Source organism: Chlorocebus sabaeus, chromosome 10, assembly GCF_047675955.1.
Source record: "Chlorocebus sabaeus isolate Y175 chromosome 10, mChlSab1.0.hap1, whole genome shotgun sequence".
Classification (NCBI taxonomy): domain Eukaryota; kingdom Metazoa; phylum Chordata; class Mammalia; order Primates; family Cercopithecidae; genus Chlorocebus; species Chlorocebus sabaeus.
This window is the reverse complement of record NC_132913.1, coordinates 127629743-127649549: the sequence shown is the minus strand read 5'-3', so window position 1 is coordinate 127649549 and position 19807 is coordinate 127629743. Positions and strand designations below refer to the sequence as shown.

At 55.9% G+C, this 19807-nt stretch overlaps 2 protein-coding genes across 3 annotated transcripts; both read left to right on the top strand.

Moving 5' to 3' along the window:
• The first annotated feature begins 9544 nt into the window (after nucleotides 1-9544).
• On the top strand, nucleotides 9545-11278 carry OTOS (otospiralin). 2 transcript variants are annotated; one of them, XM_007966887.3, is made up of 4 exons: nucleotides 9545-9668; nucleotides 9940-10033; nucleotides 10214-10240; nucleotides 10949-11278. In XM_007966887.3, exons 2-4 carry the CDS (start codon nucleotides 9976-9978, stop codon nucleotides 11131-11133), a joined length of 270 nt encoding a protein of 89 aa, XP_007965078.1. In that variant the 5' UTR covers nucleotides 9545-9668; nucleotides 9940-9975; the 3' UTR covers nucleotides 11134-11278. The 2 variants fall into 2 exon arrangements, with proteins under 2 accessions (XP_007965078.1, XP_007965077.1); XM_007966886.3 differs by having other exon boundaries at nucleotides 9550-9668; nucleotides 9858-10033.
• A 2619-nt stretch (nucleotides 11279-13897) lies between these two features.
• Nucleotides 13898-19447, top strand: COPS9 (COP9 signalosome subunit 9). Its single transcript, XM_007966885.3, has 3 exons — nucleotides 13898-14038; nucleotides 16254-16326; nucleotides 19180-19447. The coding sequence occupies exons 1-3, from the start codon at nucleotides 13913-13915 to the stop codon at nucleotides 19215-19217; spliced, it is 237 nt and encodes a 78-aa protein (XP_007965076.1). The 5' UTR covers nucleotides 13898-13912; the 3' UTR covers nucleotides 19218-19447.
• The last annotated feature ends 360 nt before the right edge of the window (nucleotides 19448-19807 follow it).

The window sequence follows — 19807 nt, the reverse complement described above, 5'->3', positions numbered from 1 at the left end:
CTGGCCTGAGAGCTCACAAGAAACCATGGCACTCCAAGATCCTGAACTGGAAATGGTTTAGAGCACTTCTTTGGGTCTGGCTGAGTTACCCCAGTGGGAAAATGGCCTGGGAGGGCTGGGTTTGAGGGGCTGGGATCAAAGTTGGAGAGTGCCTCTCCCAGAGGAGGGACCTAGCTGGGGGTGGGGGGGAACTCCAGAGCTCTCGTCCATCAGGTTTTCACCCCTCTGAGCCTCCATTCTCATCTGCAAGGTGGGACCAGTCAGTGCACAGCCCCAGGAGCTGAGCAACAGACCTGGATAGGACGCCTGGACCCCCACCCCTTACCTGCAGGCAGCGCAGCACCACAAGTGCTTTCTGCAGCCCCGCCTCCCCACCTCACCCGCCCACCCACTGGGATCTGTGGCCTTGGGCAGAGGCTGCCTGCCCAGGGCTGCCCCCTCCTGGCTCTGGTGTGCTGGTGCACTTTTGTCTCTGTTCCAGACTTTCTGTTCCTGAAAGCCCAGATAATCAGAACCTGGAAAGACCTTACCAAGAGTCTCCCAAGGGAGACAGGGAGGGGTGGAGGAGGTCTCAATCGGCCCAGGTGTCAGCTGACTGCGAGTCCACTGAGCTCTCTCCAAAGGTCGAGATGTCTGTCACCAGGCGGGGGCCACCTCCCCTGTACACCCTGGTTTTCTGTGTCTCCAGGCATCCTGCCCTGGACTGAGACCCGTATCGGCAGGTTCAGGAGGGGATGGCAAGAGCCAGTGGGCACACAGGGTGACTGTGGGGATGGGCAGGGGACACGTGTCCAGTGACAGGATGACAGTGTTCTTCCGGGCTGAGTCTGGAACTAGCCCTTCCTCACCTGTGTTCCTCGGGAATCTTTTCCCAGGTGGTAAACTAACGCAGGGAGAAAAGTTTGTCTTGGACAAATCCATATGGGTTGTGCGATAGGAATTTCTTCTTTTCTGGAGAACCCAAATGCCCATTTGCTAAATGTCCAGGGTAGGTGGTCTCACCCCAAGGGCTGCCCATGAGCCTCGGCCTTGTGCTTGGCCAGCTGTGAAGGAGGCAAGCAGCTGGGATGAGAGCACCTCCCTTCCCTTCCAACTGAGTCTTTACGGGCTCCTCTGCCTTCTTGTCTTCCTGGAAGCAGGCATCTGGCCCCGTGGTCAAGGACCCAGAGTGTGAGCAAATTTAGAATCAAGTACCCCTGATAAGCTGCTGCCGTTGTCTTGTCACTGTTCATCTTCGAGAACCATGGCTTAGAGAGCCCCCTGGGCATTCTTATGGACAGACACCTGGACAAATGGACCCCCAGACCCCTGCACCCAGTGAGGAAGCAGCAGCACTCGCAGAGTTGGCCTTACAGCACGGGCCGCACAGTTCCGTCTGGGAGGCCTCTGGAGACATCAGCAACCCTCAGTCCCAGGACTCTCGGAGGACCAGGGCATCTGTGCAGAAACTCGGGCCCCGCCCAGGCCTTCTCAGTGGGCCTCTGTACAGGTAACAGAGGGGCACACCTGGAGTGCCTTGGAAGAGCCAGGGAGGGTGATCTGACCCTTACCTGCTGGGGCCGCCCTGAGACTGGGCTCATTATCCCTCTCCAGCCTTTGTTGTGCACTCTGGGCAGGTGCCTTCCCTGGCAGAGCCTGTTTCCTCTCCAGGGAGATGCGGACGATAAGAACAGCACTGACCCTTCTGGGATCCGAGGACTTCAGGGGACAGTCTTTGGAGGGGTGTGGCACAGAGCAGCTGCTGGGGACATGAGCTGGAATGGTGCAGACCTTTCTCACCAAGAGGTGATGCTGTGGTGGGAAGAGATCACCCTCCAGGGACGGGTCACCTAAAGCAAGTATCTGCCTATGTGATCAAACACGGAGGTAACTCATGGCCTTCCAAGGGTCGCACTGTGCCTTCTGGCAGGCAGGTCTCTTGTGTTCTATCTTTGGCTTGGCTCTGGGTCCCCGTTGGAGCTGGCCCGTGTGTCCCCAGAGACCTGTATGTCAGGAAGACCGAGGGATGCACGGATAGGGGTAGCTCCTCATCCATCTCACTCCTCATGGTCCCTCTGACTCCAGCCTCAGCTGCAGCAACGTGCTCTGCCCAGGCCTCACCTGCCCTGTGGCACAGTCCTCACCTCACCTGCAGCCCCTGCTCCTACTTCCTGCTTCCTCCCTGACTTCTATGAGATCACTGCTCTGAAAGCCTGCAGGAGCCCAGTGAGCACCCCAAACCTGAAGTGGGGTAGTTAATCCCACGGGGCAACCTCCAGCCAGTGGAGATGGGAGACAATAGAGTGGATACACATGCCTCCTTCTAGGCTGAGGATCAGAAGCCCCGGGACATGTCCCCGCTGCCCGCAGCAGCACCAAGACCGAGACTCACCCTGTTTCTCCTTCCCTGCGGTCTTGCTCCCACTTACATTCCCACTACCTGGGTCACTTCCCAGATAGAGCACATGCCCATGCAACAAACCACACACGCCACACACATGCACATGGACACACACATGCACACGCCACACACATGCACACGGACACATACATGCACACACCACACACATGCACATGCCACACACCCCACACACATGCACATGGACACACCCCACACACACAGCACACACCACACACATGCACACGGACACACACATGCACATACCACATACACGCCGTACACCCCCACATACAAGCATACGTCACACACATGCACACGGATACACACGCCACACACGCCACACACATGCACGCACACACCCCACACACATAGCACACACCACACACATGCACACGGACACACACATGCACATACCACATACATGCCATACACCCCCACATATAAGCATACATCACACACATGCACACGGACACACACCCCACACACATAGCACACACCACACACATGCACATGGACACACACATGCACATGCCACACACCCCACATGCATGCACATGCCACACACATGTACACACCATACACATACACATGCCACACACCCCACACATGCCACACGCATGCACACACACACCCCACACACACATAGCACACACCACACACATGCACATGGACACACACAAACATAGCACGCACCATACACATGCACACAGACACAGTACACACACGCCCCACACACACCCCCACCACACACAACCTACACTCCACCCACAGAGCACACAGCACACACATGCAGGCCCTCCACACACACACATACACAGACAAGCACACATAAAAGTACACACCCCACACCCCATCCACACAGCACACAGCACACTCACACAGGCCCACACACACACACACAATACACAGACATACACCCATGCACATGCCACACCCACACACTCCACACATGCATCCAAGCACACAAACACAAATACACATGCACACACGCGTGCACAGACATACACACACCACCCCACACGTGGACATGCGCGCGCGCACACACACACACACACACACGCACACATTCTTCAGGCTAAGACAACACTGGCTAAATGCTGATGCAGTGTTCGGGTGTGGCTGTTGGAGGCTCTGGGTCCTCTGGAAAGAGGAAGATGAGCTCGCACCTCCCGCCTTCTGTTGCTCCAAGGCTGTGGGGGCCGTGGGCCCTTCCCTTTCCCGGGTCCCTTTCCTCCCATGCAGTCAGGCCAGGCCACCCCAGCCCAGCCTGTGCCCATGGAGATCCTTCCTGCTTCAAGGCACTGGGGCACCGGCTGGCCTCTCAGGTGATGTTTCCACCAAGAAACGCCAGGTCCTCAGGTGCCTGTGTCATGGCGCGTGGAGGGTGGGTCCTGTCACGGGATTCAGGCTCTTGTTACAGCCCACCTAGAGAGCTGGTGCTTCTCTCCCCGAGTCATGGGAGGGCTCCCTCTGCCCTGTGTCCCCATCCCTGGCTCCAAGCTTGAGAGAAGGAGGCTCTGCCCTGCCTGCCTCTCTGGCTCTATCAGCTTCTCTCTGTGATGAGCCCAGCCCAGGCGAGTTCCAGACAGCCATGAGTGCCTGGACCATGAGTCCCTCAGCTGACAGGGAGGTTCGGGGCTGCAGCCCATCTGCTCACATTGTGTAATGACCATGACCCTAGAGTTCCAGGAGGAAGCATCTCAGAAAAGACCCTCGTGGGCATGGGGAGCTGCCTGCCTTGCCCCCAGGGCTGGGGCCACGTGGGTAGTCAGGATCCTGGAGCCCCTTCTCCCCACCAGCCTGTGCTCAAAGCCTTGGCTTTTGGCCAGACCTGGGCACGGAGCCAGAGGCCAGGCGGGTCCATATCTTCTGTCCTGCACAGGGTTGCCAGATTTGGCAAAAAAAAAAAAAAAAAAAAAGAAAGAAAAAGAAAGAAAGAAAAAGAAAGAAAAACAGGTAAAATTGGAATTTCAGTTAAACAAGGATATTTACCAGTATAAATATGTCCCTGGCAATATTTGGGACACACTTATACTTTAAAAAGTATTCATTGATTATTTGAAATTTGCATCTAACATGGCATCCCATATTTTTTTCAGGACAACTAGGGTCCCAAAGGCCCCCCACAGCCCCAGCCCCACTTGACCCCAAGCCAGGTTTCCCTTTGTTTCAGAAGAAGCCCCTCAGGCCCTGAACTGGGGCCTAGTCAGGAATTCTGAGTTGGTTAAAGGAAGGAATTATATCTTTTTTAAAAAGAAGAAGCAAATGGGCCTTAAACAATTTAGCTTTCAAATCTGCCATCTTTACAGGACAGTCTTGTGACACGGTGGGGGGCTTTTCTCTGACCATCTCCTGCCCTGTATGGTACCCCAGGAGGCCCAGCCGTGCAGAATCCGGTAAGAACAGCGCCCCTGGAGTGCACCTCCACCATGCCTCCTCCTCATTCCCAGCTTGGGTTCCTGAGAATGAAGCCTTCGGATGTCCGTGATCTGCAATCTGAAGTCAGGTCTGGCTGGATTTTCACTACTTTGGTTCTAATTTTTTAAAGCCCTCACACCCACATCTAATTGGACAGTTTTTAGTGACTTTCACTGTAAGTAGGCCTCTCCAAGTCAACTTAGTTTTAACCCAAAAAGCTCTTTCTTTTCATGTTCATCAGAATTCTAGACATTTAGTTATTTTATTGAAATAACAAGGACAATCAGCACCAGTGGGGTTGGGAACTCACGTAGGTGACTGTCAGAGGGCGCCCTTATCCTCACTCCTTGGTTATCTGGGCTCTGTCCTCAGGTTTACGGAGGGGGCAGAAGACAGCAGCTGAGAAGCAAGTGGGCAGTGAGGGTGGGGAGGGCCACGTTCCCTGTGGCTCAGTGAGGACAACAGGGTGGCCGGCCTGCAGGCACGGTGGACTCTGACACTGACTGGTTGGGTGGACCCGGACTAGGCACTAACATAGGCTCAGAGAGGAGGCAGGCAGATACAGCCAGGCAGGTCTCATCCTTGCTGAGACCAAGGACACGGGTCAGGGGATGGGGGGACTGAGTGGGCTGTGAGGAGAAGGCCACGGCCCCCACTGAGACCGAGGATGCCAAGGACACAGGACAGGGTGACAGAGGCTGGGATGGGCTGTGAGGAGGCTGTGTCACCTGCTGGGACTGAGGACAATGAGGACACAGGACAGAGGGATGGGGGCTGGCGTGGGCTGCTGAGGAGGCTGTCTGAGGGCCCTGGGCTCTGGGAGCGGTGGACAGGTTCCAGGCAGTGAGCAGAGCCCCAGTGCCGAAGCAGGGGGCACATTCCTAGGGCCCTGATGGCAGGCTGGCGAGGGAGGACCTGGGAAGTGAGTCACCAGCAGGAGCCTGGGCTTTGAGGCCACATGTGGGAGCATCGTGGACTTTCCAGAAGCCTCCCTGGCAGCCGAGGGGAGGGTGGTTTGAACATAGTCTGTCTGCTCCAGAACACGGGTCCAAATCTGGTCACCATGATGGCAGTGTCGTGATGGGGCCTTTGAGAGGGATCTGTCCGTGAAGAGGGGCTGGTGTTTCCTGTTGGGAGTGGGTTGACCCTCTCGGGAGCACGGCTGTTATAAAGGCAAGCTCAGCTTCCTCTCGACACAGGGCCCCTCTGATTCCCAGCCATGCTGTGGAGCAGCACGAGGCCCTCCTGCGAGGTGGCTGTCCAGGCTTGGACTCTCCAGCCTCCGGAAGCATGAGCTGAACAAACCCCTGTCCTTTATAAATGCCCAGTTTGTGGCATTCAGTGAAGACCCAGACAAGGGGACAGGGAGGAACACGGAGGAGGCACAGCCGTCCGGAGCCCATGTCCAGGTGAACTGTGTCTTTAGGACTTTAAATCACGAACAAGAGTCTGTGCTTGGCCTGTTCCTCCAGGAAACAGGTGGGCTGGGCACAGGCCTGGGCAACCCTGGCTCAGTGACACCCGCAATAGCCCAGGCTTGGTATTCCCAAGCTGGACAGCAGGGGGCACCAGAGACCGCCCGATCTCTGCACTACCAGCGGCACCCGCAGCCCAGCTCTGCCTGGTTGTCTTAGGACCCACCAGTGTCCCCCAAGACTGTCTTGTGCGTGTGAGCATGTTCTTGCCCCAGGCAGATGAGACTTCCAGAGGCCTCCGATGCATCTTCGATGGGTGGGGACTGTGCAGAGCAGGGGCAGGAGCTGGGGCTGGGGAGCAGGGACCCTGCAGAGTCACCTGGAGAAATTTCAAAACTACGGAGACCTGGACCCATTAAATCAGAATCTCACGTTAGGAGGCTGGAAATCCCGACTATTCAAAAGCTCCCAGGTGGTCCCAATGTGCCGCCAGGGTTAATAGCCACTGCTTGAGATGGTGGCCCTGGACCTGCCCAGCACCACCTAGAGACGTGTTGGAAATGCAGATTTTCAGCTCCCCGAAGCACTTGAATCAGAACTCTGAGTGGGAGGGGCCAGAAAGAGACCTGCATTTTAACAAGCACTGCAGGAATCTGATGTCTGGCCCCCAGGGGACTCTGACCCCCTCAGGCTGAGAACCACTGCCCGTGCCTCGCTGCCCAAAGTGTGCTGGGGGACCAGTAGTATCCTCAGCTCTTGGGAGCTGGTTAGGGATACAGAGTCCAAGGCCCTCCACCTGTTGAATTAAACCTGCATTTTAACAGGACCCCTGGGGGATTCTTACAGTTTGAGAACCATTGCTCTAGGGGCTGTCAATGAACAAGAACAATACACGCCTTGGTGTGTAAACCCCTACAGAGGCCATTCCGGTGGGCTGCAAGAGAGCAGGTGAGAAAGGAATGATGGGTGAGTGGCCAGGGTGACGCCCTCCAGGGTGCAGGGGAGCCGGGGACCTCCGGGTAGAGCCAGGGAAGGCTGTGTCCAGGCCAACGAGGGACAGTGGCCCTGCAGGACCCAGGAAGCGTCTTCTCAAGAAAGTGTTCCTGCAGGACCCGGGAAGCGGGACAGTGCGTGGCGGTGGGGCAGTGGGAGTGGCAAGAGGGACCAGGACAGCCCGAGTGATCAGCAGCCCACAGCTATTGGTGGTGCTGGGTGGTTTCTTTTTAAGATATTTTTTCCTTACATAAAAATAATAAATTAAGGAACATACATATACCCAGAATGAAGAAAAACCACATATATATGCCCATAGGTCCACCATCCAACACCATCACTGCTTACTACTTCTAGACTTTTTCCACGTATAGTCTTTTATTCAGTCATTATAAAGATACGGTACATGCTATCATATCATCTTTCCTAACGTCGTAGGTGTATTTTCACATCATCTTCAGATATGTGGTTATTAACAGAAGGATGATGGGTCCGTCCTCTCTGGCAGCCCCATCACGGTCAGAGGCTGCAGCAGGGCCCGGCTCACCCTCACGTCCTGCCCTCTGCATCTGGCTCCCACCTTCCCTGCTGGACACGGAGGTCCTGGGCCCACCGCCGATGCTGGGCCGTGCATTTTCATATAGAGCCTCCCAGACTGTTTCCCAGCTCGCCCTCCCAGGCCCTCCCTTCCTCAGCACCTCCCACAGTTGTGGAAGGTCCATTCCTGTAGCAAGCTCACTCCGTGTCTGGCCACACTCCCCGCGACGCAGCTGGACACAGTATTGGTGCTGGGAGAGGGGTCCAGGGATGGGAATGTTCGGGGTGGAATCTGGAATTGGATCTCTGACTTGAGTAGATCGAAGACTTCAGGGGCTCCATTTCCCATGGAACTGCTGCCCACCCAGTGCAAAACAGACCAATAGAGGGCAGGACTTTGGGTGACCAAGCAGCTGATGCCACCGTGGAAATAAGGACCATGGGCTTGGTTGGTAGCTGGAAAAGTGTGCTGTCGAATCTGGGAAAAGAAAATGATGAGCTCAGAGCTTAAATTCCCAGCTCAGGGGGCAGATAAGGAACCAGAGAGCTTCTGTGCTGTGCAGGGAAGGGCGACAAGCAGGCCTGGGTGCTCGCCTCGGCACCTGGATTTCAGAGGGGCCACTGCCCCAAGCCCTATGTGCAAACAATCGGTTATGCTGAGCACCTGCTTCCTCCTGGGGGTCGGAGATCTGCACACGCACCAGGCAGAGGGGGCTGCACAACCAGCCCTGGGCACTGAGGTTCTGAAGGGCTCCCCTCACGGGGAGATTTCACACGTGTCGACACAGCGTGGTGCTGGGGAATGGCGTGAGTCCTCCTAGGGCATCTTCCTAGTGAATCATTGACCTTGGTGCTCTTGGGGGCCCCCAGTACAACTGCCCTGTAAGAATCCATTGCCTCCTATAGCCATAGGCTCCAGATTTCTGAAAAAGAAACCCAAAATCAAATCCGTGGGTGGCTACCTTACAATCTGAATTAAATTAACCTTTGGGTATCTTTGGTTAAATGTATGGCATTGTGCGGAAAAAAGTAAGTCCTTAATCATTTGGATAGGGGCATGTGGGCAGACTATGATGAAGCTGGGGACACTGAACTCCAGAACCGTGGGACACATGGGTGAGGAGTTTCCCAGAATCCTTACAGAGCCCCCAGGGTGACCAGGAATGACAGGGGAGACTGCCACACCAAATTCGGCCCTGAATTCAGTGGGGTGGTGGGACCCCAAGGGGCAGTACCAGGAGGAGGCTGCACTTACTAGAGAGACAGGTGAACACAGGAACTGATGTGGTCAGTGGGACTGCTGTGTAGTCAGAATGGCCTGACCTGCAGAGACCCTTGGTGCCAGCTGCTGGTGTCCCAGGGTGGGGACAGCCTCCTGCTCACATGCTGACTGACACTTCGGATCACAGGGAAGCTCCTGCCTGGAGACAGAAGTCCATCTTGACCCCACACTTCCTGCTGTGACTCTGCTCAATGGACGTCCTGCAGGCAGGTCCTGCTGACCTGGGGCTCCTCCTGCCGGCTGGTTTAAGTGGAAGCAGCGCTGGAATTATTCAGCTCCATCTCACGAGGAAGGAAATCTCAGCCAGCCCCAGTATTGGACGTAGGATCTCTCCTTGTGGAGAGGAAACTGGGTTTATTTCAAGTACCAATGCTGAATTCAGTCCTAACAATTTCAGAAATGGCCTAGCCAAGATGTTTTTCTCTCAGTTTGGTCTTCGGATCAGATTTCCAGAAGCTGACACTCTGATTCTGCCTGCCAGCAGGGCGACAGGAGCCCACATCCTCCGGTGGGGATGAAATATTCAGTTTGACTGTTGAGGCAGGTGACGTGTCCTTCCTCATCTACAGCCCTTCTATAAAGAGGACCCTTGAGCTGGCAGCAGAGCCCATCCAGGCAGCACGGCCGGTTGAGCAGAGACAAGGTAAGCTCTGGAGAGGCCAGGCCAGGTTTGGGGGGTGGGTGTGTGTGCAATTTCTGAAGTCGTGGAAATTAAGGCCAATTGAGGCAGGGATTTCACCTCCAAATAGTGGTTTGAAACCACTGAAATGGAAATTGCTAGGAAAACTGTAAGAATTTTCTTTTTTTAAAAAATCCACACCATTTTCCCCAGGGCTGCCCCCACTGGGGCTGGTAGAGGAAGCCGGCCCTGACAGATGGGTGGTCTCTCCCTTCCTGGGTTCACCCTGCTGCAGGTGAGCCAGAGTCGCAGATCAGGAAGCACCGGGAAGATGCAGGCCTGCATGGTGCTGGGGCTGGCCCTCTGCCTCCTGCTGGGGCCTCTCGCAGGTGAGGGGCCGCTCTGGAGGGAGGCAGCCACCAGGACCCCCGACAGCCCTCCTGTTCTCTCCCCTCCCGCACACATCCCCAGGCTGCTGGGAAACCTCAGGGCCCTGCAGCTGGTATGGGGTGGGCCCAACTGGCACCTGGGTGGTCCTCCTGGGTGACAGCTCTTCTCTTCCTTTGCAGGGGCCAAGCCTGTGCAGGAGGAAGGAGGTACCCTTCTCCGATTTCTTTCCTTTCATTTGCATAAGTAACTGGTGTGCAGCGGGGAGAAACTGCTGGGGAGGGCAGCGGCTTCCTATCCCAAGCAGACGCATCAGGGGCCCTGGCTCAGCTCAGGCCTGAGCATGGAAAACATGGCCCTCAAGAGCCAGCTTGGAGCTGTGCAAGCAGAGGGTCTCTGAGCTCCTTCCAGCTGCAACCCTGCCCTCCAGCCACCAGGGAACACACTGGGCAGGGGGAGCCAGGGCCCCATGACCCCTGACATTCCCACCCTCCTACCTGGGCTCCAGCCCCTAGGCCCTCCCAACTCTGAGCCCTAACTCAGTCCAGTATCATCAGGGCCACCCTTGCCCAAGCTTTAGGACAGGTTATGTTGGGGGGTAGTGGACGGGGGTGTCTGTGCTCCCTTCAGAAATCCCAGCAGGAGACTGCCGGTGCCCCACACCACCCCCATACAACTCCCTCCTCAAACAGGACAGGCCTCCCCTCTCCGTCTCTTCCCCTTTTTCCTCTGTCTCCCAGACCAGGCATCCCCAAGGACCTAGGTCATCACCCCACTGATGAGAGGGGACGGGCTCAGGCCCCCACTCTGTGAAGGTTGAATCACTGTGGGCACAACTGGGAACCATCCACTTGCCTTGAAGCCTCCGAGGACGGTGTCTCCGGGCAGGACCAAGGCAGGTGTCATGTGTCTTTCAGACCCTTACTCGGAGCTGCCGGCCATGCCCTACTGGCCTTTCTCCACCTCTGACTTCTGGAACTACGTGCAGCACTTCCAGGCCCTGGGGGCCTACCCCCAGATCGAGGACATGGCCCGCACCTTCTTTGCACACTTCCCCCTGGGGAGCACCCTGGGCTTCCATGTTCCCTATCAGGAGGACTGAATGGTGTCCAGCCTGGTGCCCACCCACCCTGCCAGGCTGCACTAGGTCGGGCCTCCGCAGGCCTGGAGTCCCGGCAAAAACCTGGTCCCTGTGGGGAGTCAGGCCTGGTCTCACGCTCAATAAACTCCGGACTGAAGACGTACAACCAGCGTTGTGGGTGGTCTTTCAAGGACGGCTGCGCTCAGGCCCCATTTACTTTATTTCACAAATGAAGCGGGTTTTATTTTGATTCCTGGGGAACACTTTCATAAACTCTTTCATAAATGTGCACCATTTCCATCCACATCGGCATCAACAAGGGATCTTATATCCTGGGCGGACTCAGGACTGGCTTTCTGTGTCTCCCTCTCACCCATTTCCCACAATGATCCCGGGGGTGCTGCAGTTCCCCCAGATTACAGGTGAGGAAACTGAGGCAGAGACAGGAGGCCACTTCCTGACTTGCTAAGGTCAGACAGCTGGTTAGGGGGAGCTAGATTCCAGTCCAGGCACCCTCACTCTGGGCCACTAAGCTGGGCAACAGGCAAACCTACAGTCAGGGCTCAGCTGACTCCACACTATGACACTCCCCTGGGAGCAGGACGCAGGAGGCAGCAGGACATGGAAGTGAGAAACCCTGTCTGTATCTGTCATCGGTCAGGGACAGCGGGGCCTGGGCAGGCTCTGTCTTCCAGGGACGGCTCTAGGTTTTGAGGATGCTGGGAGGAAGGGGGCTTCACCTGGGCACCCTGGGGCACCGGAAGGCTGGGCAGGCAGCACGATGGCATCTCAGGGGTGGGCCTCCAGCAATAGGATGGCCTCTGCACAGGTGGTGAGCTCCACATCCCTGTAGGGTATACAAGCAGACCGTGGAGACCCACAGCTCCACCCCTTAGCTAGGAAAGACTTTGACTTAATGGGCCACTCCTCTTGGTCACTGCCAAGCCCCTGTTCCATCGGACTGACTTTCACTTGGGTCCTTCAGAGTGACGCACATTGGCATGGCATGAGGCTCACAGGATGCCCACTGCCTGCTTCTCCCTGCATCCCACACTGTCCACTCAGGCCAGGCGGACCCTTTTCAGGCCACACCCTCACCCCTCACATTTCAGCTCAATTCCTGCCCCTGGAACTACCCTCCTCCATGCCGCTCCCTCTTCTCTGCAGCCTAACCCCAAAACCCACCTCCTTTAAGGTCTGTTGAAGAAAACTTACTAGAAAGTTTCAGAAGTTGTGCTGAACCCTGGAGACAGGTGTGGGGACCACTGCAACGGGATCTTGCAGTGGGGGAGGGAGACCAGGCTCAGCTCTGAACAGCACAGGCAGTGGGGGTTCACGGCTGAGGAGCAGGTGGGGTTGGGGGTGGAAAATGACTAGGAGGAACACAGTGCAGGAAGGGGATGCTGGCTCAGCGGACCCCGCAGGGCTCTCGCTGAAGACAGGCCTGGGCCATCAGACATCCTGGGGATGCTGGGGACCAGGAACCCGATCCAATATCCAGGGTGGAGGGCTCTGGCTAAACCAACTTAGCAGGGCTCTCTGCGTAAACTGAACCTGACAATGCTGTGCACAGATGGGCCTGGGAGGAGGTTGGGAGGCCACCGAAGTCTGGTTGAACAAAGAAACTTTGGCAAAATCTCGTTCCAGGACCTCTTGCTTCTCTCCTTCCCTCCCCTGTTCTTCCTCTCTCCCTTCCTTCCTCCAACCTTCTCCCTCCTCTTTTCCCTTTCCTTCTCCTTTCCCTCGCTTTTCTGTCACATTCGTTTCCATCTTAGCCACATTTAAGTGGCATTAAGCACATTCACGGGACTGTGCAGCCATCACCATCAGCCCTCTACAGACGTTTTTCATCTTTCAAGGCTGAAACTGTCCCCACTAAACACAAACTCCCCATTTCCCCTTCCCCAGACCCTGACAACCTCCCTTCTACTCTGTCTCTGTGACTTTGACTCCTCTAGGGACCTCGGCTGAGAGGAATCACGCGGTGTTTGTCTTAGGACTGGCTTGTTTCCCTCGGCAGAGCGTCCTCAACGTTCATGCGCGTGGCAGCAGGTGTCGGTATTCCCTTCCTTTTAAAGGCTGAGTAATGTTCCACAGTGTGCACGGACCACATTTGCTTATGCACGTATCCATCAATGGGCAGGGACAGCGGGGGACGCTCCCCTTTTTCATTTATTATAAATAATGCTGCTGTGAACGTGGGGTACAGGGGCCCCTTGGGGCCTCCGCTTTCCGTCCTCTGGGCTTGTGCCCGGAAGGGGAGTGCTGGGCCACGTGGGCGTCCGTGTTTGATTTTGTGGGACCTGCCTCCCTGTCTCCCGCCCCGGCTGCCGCGTCTCACTCTCCACCCTTCCACCCGTGTTTTGCTGTATTTTGACTCTGGGCGTCCCAGGGGTGCAGCGGCCCCTCGGTGGGGCCCTGGTTTGCTTGCACCTCTTCATCTGCTCACTCGCCGCGAGTGTGTCTTCTCCAGGCAAACGTCTGAAGGTCAGGCCCTGGGCTCCTGTGAACCCGGCCGTCCCTGCGGCTGAGTCTGAGGCGCCCTCTTTATTCTGGATCTGGCCCCTTGTCGGAGGCGTGCTCGGCAGGCACTGCTCCCATTGCTGGCGGCCTTTTCTCTCCGTGGCCGCCCGGCCGCCCCTCAGAGGCGTTGCAGACGCCCGCCCTTGCCAGCGCAAAGACAGACGCCGGCGGCCGCGGACGCAAGAGCGGCCCCGAGCACCCCGGATGCGAGACCGCTGACCGCGCTGCGGGCAGGCGGGCACCACAGAGGCGCGGTCCTCCGGCGTCTAGAGCTGCCATGTGGCGCGCGCCGGAAGCGGCCCTGCGGCCGGAAGTGGGCCTAGAGCGCCGCGGGCCCGAGATGAAGCCGGCAGTGGACGAGATGTTCCCCGAGGGCGCCGGGCCTTACGTGGACCTGGATGAGGTGGCACGGGCCCAGCGGGAGTCTCCGAGAGTGGGGAGCGGGGAAGGGGGAGCGGAAGGACGGCGTACTGGTCCGCGGGTCCCGGGGAGGGGAGGCCGGGCGGGTGGGCGATGGGCGCGGCTCCTAGGCTCCCAGGCTCCCTGCCCCGCGGAGAGCAAATCCCGGCTTCTCCGAGCTTCTGGTGAAAGGCGGCCACCGACCGCGGCGGGAAGTGTGTGCCTTAGCCCGGGGGACCAGGAGGCGCAGCCTGAGAGTTGAGTGCCTGCTGGGTGCCCCCAAGGCCTCCGGGAACACACTCGTGGTCAAAGGAGTTGCGTTTGCTGCTCTTCGATGGCGGCAGCACCCGGTGGGGGCCCGCGGTGCGTCTCCATAGCGCGGGTGGGGACTCACCTCGTGTGGGATTTGAGCTAGCGTTCGGGGATTTGGGGAAAGAAAGTGGGCTTTGCAGTGCCTTGGAAACGAGGGTAATTTTCCGACTGGGCTTCTTCATCTGAACTGGAATGAGGGAAGACTGGAGCAGCCGTCATTCTTGTCGTAGTGGAAAAGGGGATGTCTGGCATTTATGTGCTTTGTGTAGTGGCCTCGTTCTTCTTTTTAATTATACAGGATTATACAGTCGTCTTGGGATTTTTTTGGTCTCTGTTTTGTTCACAGAGTGACCTTGTCTGATGTGAGCTGGTGTTCTGAGATGGTTTATGGTCAGCAAGAGAGCACCACACCCTAGCTCAGAGTGGTAGGCCAGCTCCTGCGTGTCAGGGCCTCATGTCCTCTTTCTCAAAGCTTAGGGATTACAGTGGTGGTCAGAGGCAGACCTTGTGCCTGTGGAGGTAATAACATGGCAGAGAGGCTGATTGCAAATACCAGGTGTCATAGAAAGCGGAAGATGCACCAACGGATGGGCCCTCAGGGCTTTGAGGGGGCTCAGCAAAGGTGCAGCTGAGGAGTCGACTCTGGCTAAATGCTGGGGGACACATTGGTTTTTGCCAGGTAGGTGGGGATGAAGGCCCAGCAGGAGCAGAGTCCTGGATTGGGGGGATGCCCACTGGCTCATATCGTTTAACATGGTTGAGCGTGCAGTGCCAGAGAGAGGGGAGACAGTGGGCCAGATCATGAAACCATCTGGAATCACGGTAAGAGGGTGGCTCTGTGCACCCCACTCTGAAGCACTTCCACTAAACCCAGGCCTCTCAGTCTTGTTTTAAAGTCACAGCCCTAGGCGATGTGGAGCCACTCGAGGGCTTTACAGTGGGGAGTGAGAGGCTCTGACCTGCTCTGTAGGGTGGCGGCATTTAGGGATGAGAGGGTAGAAAAATGGCAGCAGGGAGAACAGGACAGTCGAAGAGGGTGTGAATGAGGCAGATGGAGGTAGGGACAAGCTCAGCCCAGTGTTTAAGTGGTAGAATGCGCAAGGCTTACTGTGGTGTTGGGGACAGGGAGGGAGGCTGAGAAGCCAGAGGAGGAGGCTGAGTGTTCTGGCTTTTCTGAGAGTGTCTGTGAAAGGGAACAAGGGCATGCAGCTTCGTGGGGATGAGGGCAAGGTTGAGCAAGTGGCCTTGTGAATGCTGGGGCCAGGGCAGCAGCAGGACCTGTGGCCAGCTGTCCAGGGTGCTGCTGTCAGAGGAATCTGCTCCCACTGTCACCAGGTGACTCTAAACAGGATCCAAAATCCTGAGGGCTTCAGATTGCCTAGCTTGGGTTGTGACATGGTTTTTCCACTGCCGTGGAGTTGTGGCAGTGGACGGTCCATGATGGCAGCCGGCACCAGAACCTCAGAGGCAGAGCAGGTCAGTTTCCTCGGGGAAGTGGTTTCATTCCCAGAAGAGAGCGGGAAGGGATCCTGAGCGGAGTCGATGGGCTCAGTTTTGCGTGTTTGTGGCCTCTGTGGCAATGTCCAGGGGGGGATTGGAAACCTCTCCTTGAGGGTTACAGAGAAGTAGTGGTGCTTAGAGCAGTAGTAGGTTTCTAATTTTTAACGGCAGAGAGGAATCAAGGAACAGAAGCCCTTGAGAGACTTTAAAAATCGTTCCTTTGAATTTCTCCCTCCTCCTCCGCCCATACCTATTCCTTTGTCTGGAGCTAAAATGTTGACTCCAGCTTGAGCCTGTTTCCCCTCACCCATCTTCCTTTTCTGTGGGGGTGGCGGACGCTGCAATGCACTTATCACCTGTTCTTTTGGAAAACGCAGCTGACTTAACCTTGCCTTTCCATTCCCCAGGCGGGAGGCAGCACCGGACTCTTGATGGACTTGGCAGCCAATGAAAAGGCCGTTCATGCAGACTTTTTTAATGGTAAGGATGCTTGGAATGGGATGCCAGATTTAATATGAATATTTCTTCTGTAGGTTAAGGCAGTGAAGCAACTTGGTGACATGAATAATTTGGATCATAAGGTGGTAGAGCCCCTGCGCTCCTCTCGGAATGCAGTGCAGTCTCTATGGAGCGATGACGTGGGCTGCGGCCACTGGCAGGCAGCCTTATTTTTCAGGAGAAAAGTAGCATGAAATTATTCCCAGCTTGCAGCCCAGTAGTTGAGTTTGAGCTCTGGCCTGTGTGTTACACGTGCCTGCAGACACCTCAGACTGTAGCTGGGTCTGGCCCCTTGCCCCAGACACGGCCATAGGAACCCCGTCTGGCTCCCTGTCTCTTTGCTCTCCGGGTAGCCGGTTTCCTTTCCTCTCCCAGCCCACCTGTGTTTGTCTGCCTGGGTTCTCGTACCCTCAGCTGCCTTTGCAGAGGGGCAGCCACACTCCAGCTCTTGCCCAGCTCTGAAATCAGGACGCAGGATGCGTTTCCCTCTTGATTTAAGGGCTTCAGTGCTAGTTACCAAAAACTTGGGTAAACCAAATAAAACATTGGTAAACCAAGTAAACAATGAAAAGCAAACTTTCTGTAAGATCTTCAGACCTGCTAGAGGGGATATTTCTCTCATTCTCTTCTGATTTCTTCAGGCCTTGTTCCTCTAGTTTATATTAACCTTTACTAAGGGTTCAAATAATAAACAAGATAGGTTTCTTATTCCAGAGAGTGAGGTGGCATTTTCCATCCTGTTTTAACCCATGGTGCTGGCCTCTACAGAAAGCTCTTGTTACCAGTTAACAGGATGTGACCTTACCACATCGGTTTCTAACTTACCGGAGACCCCCTGCCATCCCGAGTCCCTGCTGCTTTATCAGGCTGACTGTCAGCCAGCCATTGCCTGAGGGGAGCAACCAAGCTGCTGAGTTGGAGTGCAGGCTTTCCCAGGGTGCCTGGCCATGCCCCTGAGGCAGCATTCTTGCTGCTACCAACTGGAGTCAGAACTAGGGCAGGTGACATTTGAGACGGGCCTGGAGGACTGAATAGCATTTCTTTCAATTCTTTATGCCGGAGGGAGATGGGAGAAGGGTGTTGCCTTCAGAGGGAACAAATTGTGCAAAACTGCGGAGTGCTCTCCAGAGCTGCTCTGCGAAAACACCAGCTCACCAGGGCGACTTTGAAGCTTCTTCACGTGGGCAGGATTGGGCAGTGGCTAATGCTGGCACCATGCACTTGCATTTTGATGATCTCCTTCAAAGTCCCATTTATCCTGTGCCAGCCCATTGGTGAGAGGCGATTGCTGTGTTCTAGTGTTTGAGTTCACGTGGCTTCCAGAGTCAGTCCCTGAATCCTGACGGAAAAGCATCTCTGAGAGGGACCCAGGCCTGACCCGTCAGGTGAGCGCCCAGCAGCCTGAGCATTGTGGGCGTGTGTCTACCTTTGAGCCACGGCTGGTCAGGGAGGGAACGCGGGAGAGCTCTGTGTCCCCTGCCTGCCCACCCACTGAGTTCACAAAGCACTCACTGTCCCGTCAGGTTGTGACAACCCCGTGTGTTCAAGGAGCCGTTTACTTTGAGAGACCTGTAGGCTGTGGATGGGGCTTCTGCTGAGTCCTTTTTATTCATCAAACAGATGGGTTTTGCTGGGCAGTTACCCCCTGGGCACCTGGGTTCTAGCCATGAATGAGACTCACTCCCTTCCCTCGCCGCGTCTTACAAAATTGTGGGTCCAGACAGGTCAGCAGGCAGGGGCTGGACTGTGACGAGAGCCCTGGCAAAGCGTGGACGGTAGTATTTCCGGGAGCACAGCAGAGGGAAGTTTCTCCAGAGCAGGCAGCAGAGCAGAGGTTGGAAGGTGTGGAGTCAGCCGGGCCTGGGACTGCACAAAAGTGCTCTGAGTGGCAGAACCACAGACAGCAGTCGGGAGGCAGTGAGGATGTGGGGGTGTGTCAGTGTGACTGGGGAGGGCCGGGACCCTCTGAGTGGCCAGAGATGCCTCAGGGACACCACCCTCCCCAGGAAGGCTGGATGCCGTGGTGCCAGCAGGCTCCTGGCTCTTCACTCTGTCTCACCCTCCAGGAGTGGAACCTCCTCTTTCCAGTTCATAATTCATCCTGCACGTTTTCAGTGCACTGTTCGTGTGAGTGGGCTCTGAAGTTTTACTTTCTTTTCCTGTTGTGAAAGTAATGATTGCGTGTAGTAGGGAATGTAGAAAACTAAACAGAAGGACAAAATCTTTCCTGGGGGGCCTGATTTTGATCACCCAAAGCAGTGCACTACACGTTTGCTGTTTGTTTTTCCGGCGGGAACGGGCCTTAGCGGGTGTTTCTCAGGCTTGAGTATCATTCACACTGCCTTACTGGAGGCTTCACCTTTCTGCAGCTCAGTCCAGCTTTCTCATTCTCACGGCGGCAGCCGGCCGGTTTCCCTCTGCTCTCAAGGACCCAGCACGGGCCTCCCAGCTTCATCTCTGCCTGGCCCTGGCAGCGAGGGCAGCATCTTGGGCGCCGTGTACTCATGGGTGCAGACATGGCACTGATGTGTCCTGAGTGCGGAGTTATGGCTGTGCAGTGGCGTCCATGGGACCCAGAACAGCCCTGCAAGCATTTTCTTAGGATTGTCTTTTAAATGAAAGCAAGAAAGCACTCTGGCCAACACTCCCCCTTGGACTGTGTGTGTGAGTCCGGGTTGGCTGAGACTGAAAGTCTGTTACAGGAAAAGTCTTTTATTTCATTAGATCATTGACGATTATGTCTGTATTTTGGATGACCATATAATTCATTTTGAAGTGATTTCTTCAGCTCTTACCCTTGTATACGTAAATACGTGGTTTTGCTTATTTCTCTAGATTTTGAAGATCTTTTCGATGATGATGACATCCAGTGAGATGACCTCTGGCTGCAGGCGGGGCCAGGCCCTTGGTACAGAGTCGCAGTGTGAGCCTGCGCAGGACAGTTTCAGGTGGTTTTAAAGAACACGTGGAAATCCCTTGAATTTAGAACCTGGTTAACCAAGAAAGATAAGAGTGTTCTTCACCACCTAGATGAGGCTGTTCGTCTCTGAACATGACCAGGTTGTGTCCTCACTCCAATTAAAAGAAAGCAACGTCACATGCAGAGTGATCTCTTCTTGCACTTTTGAGTGAGTGTTGCAGTCCCTAAAAGTCTGTGTGTGTGTCACGCGTGTGTCAGCTGAGAACCGTGCTTGTCTGCTAGCAAATACCGGGTGTCACAGTGCTGTATGCGCTAGACCAGGAGGCAGTGCGGGCCGAGCACAGCTGGGCCTGCTGACGGCACTGGGAGGACCTTGCCCCGGGGCCACCCCTCCGCTGCGTGGGCAGGTTCGCACCGTGTGTGTCTGTCAGCACAGCGGGCCGTATGCTGTCCTCCAGCTGCCACGTCAGGGCCACTGCCCCACAAACTCGAGGCTTAAGGATGACGGGAGGCGCCTTCTACGCGAGGAATGCACGTTGGTCC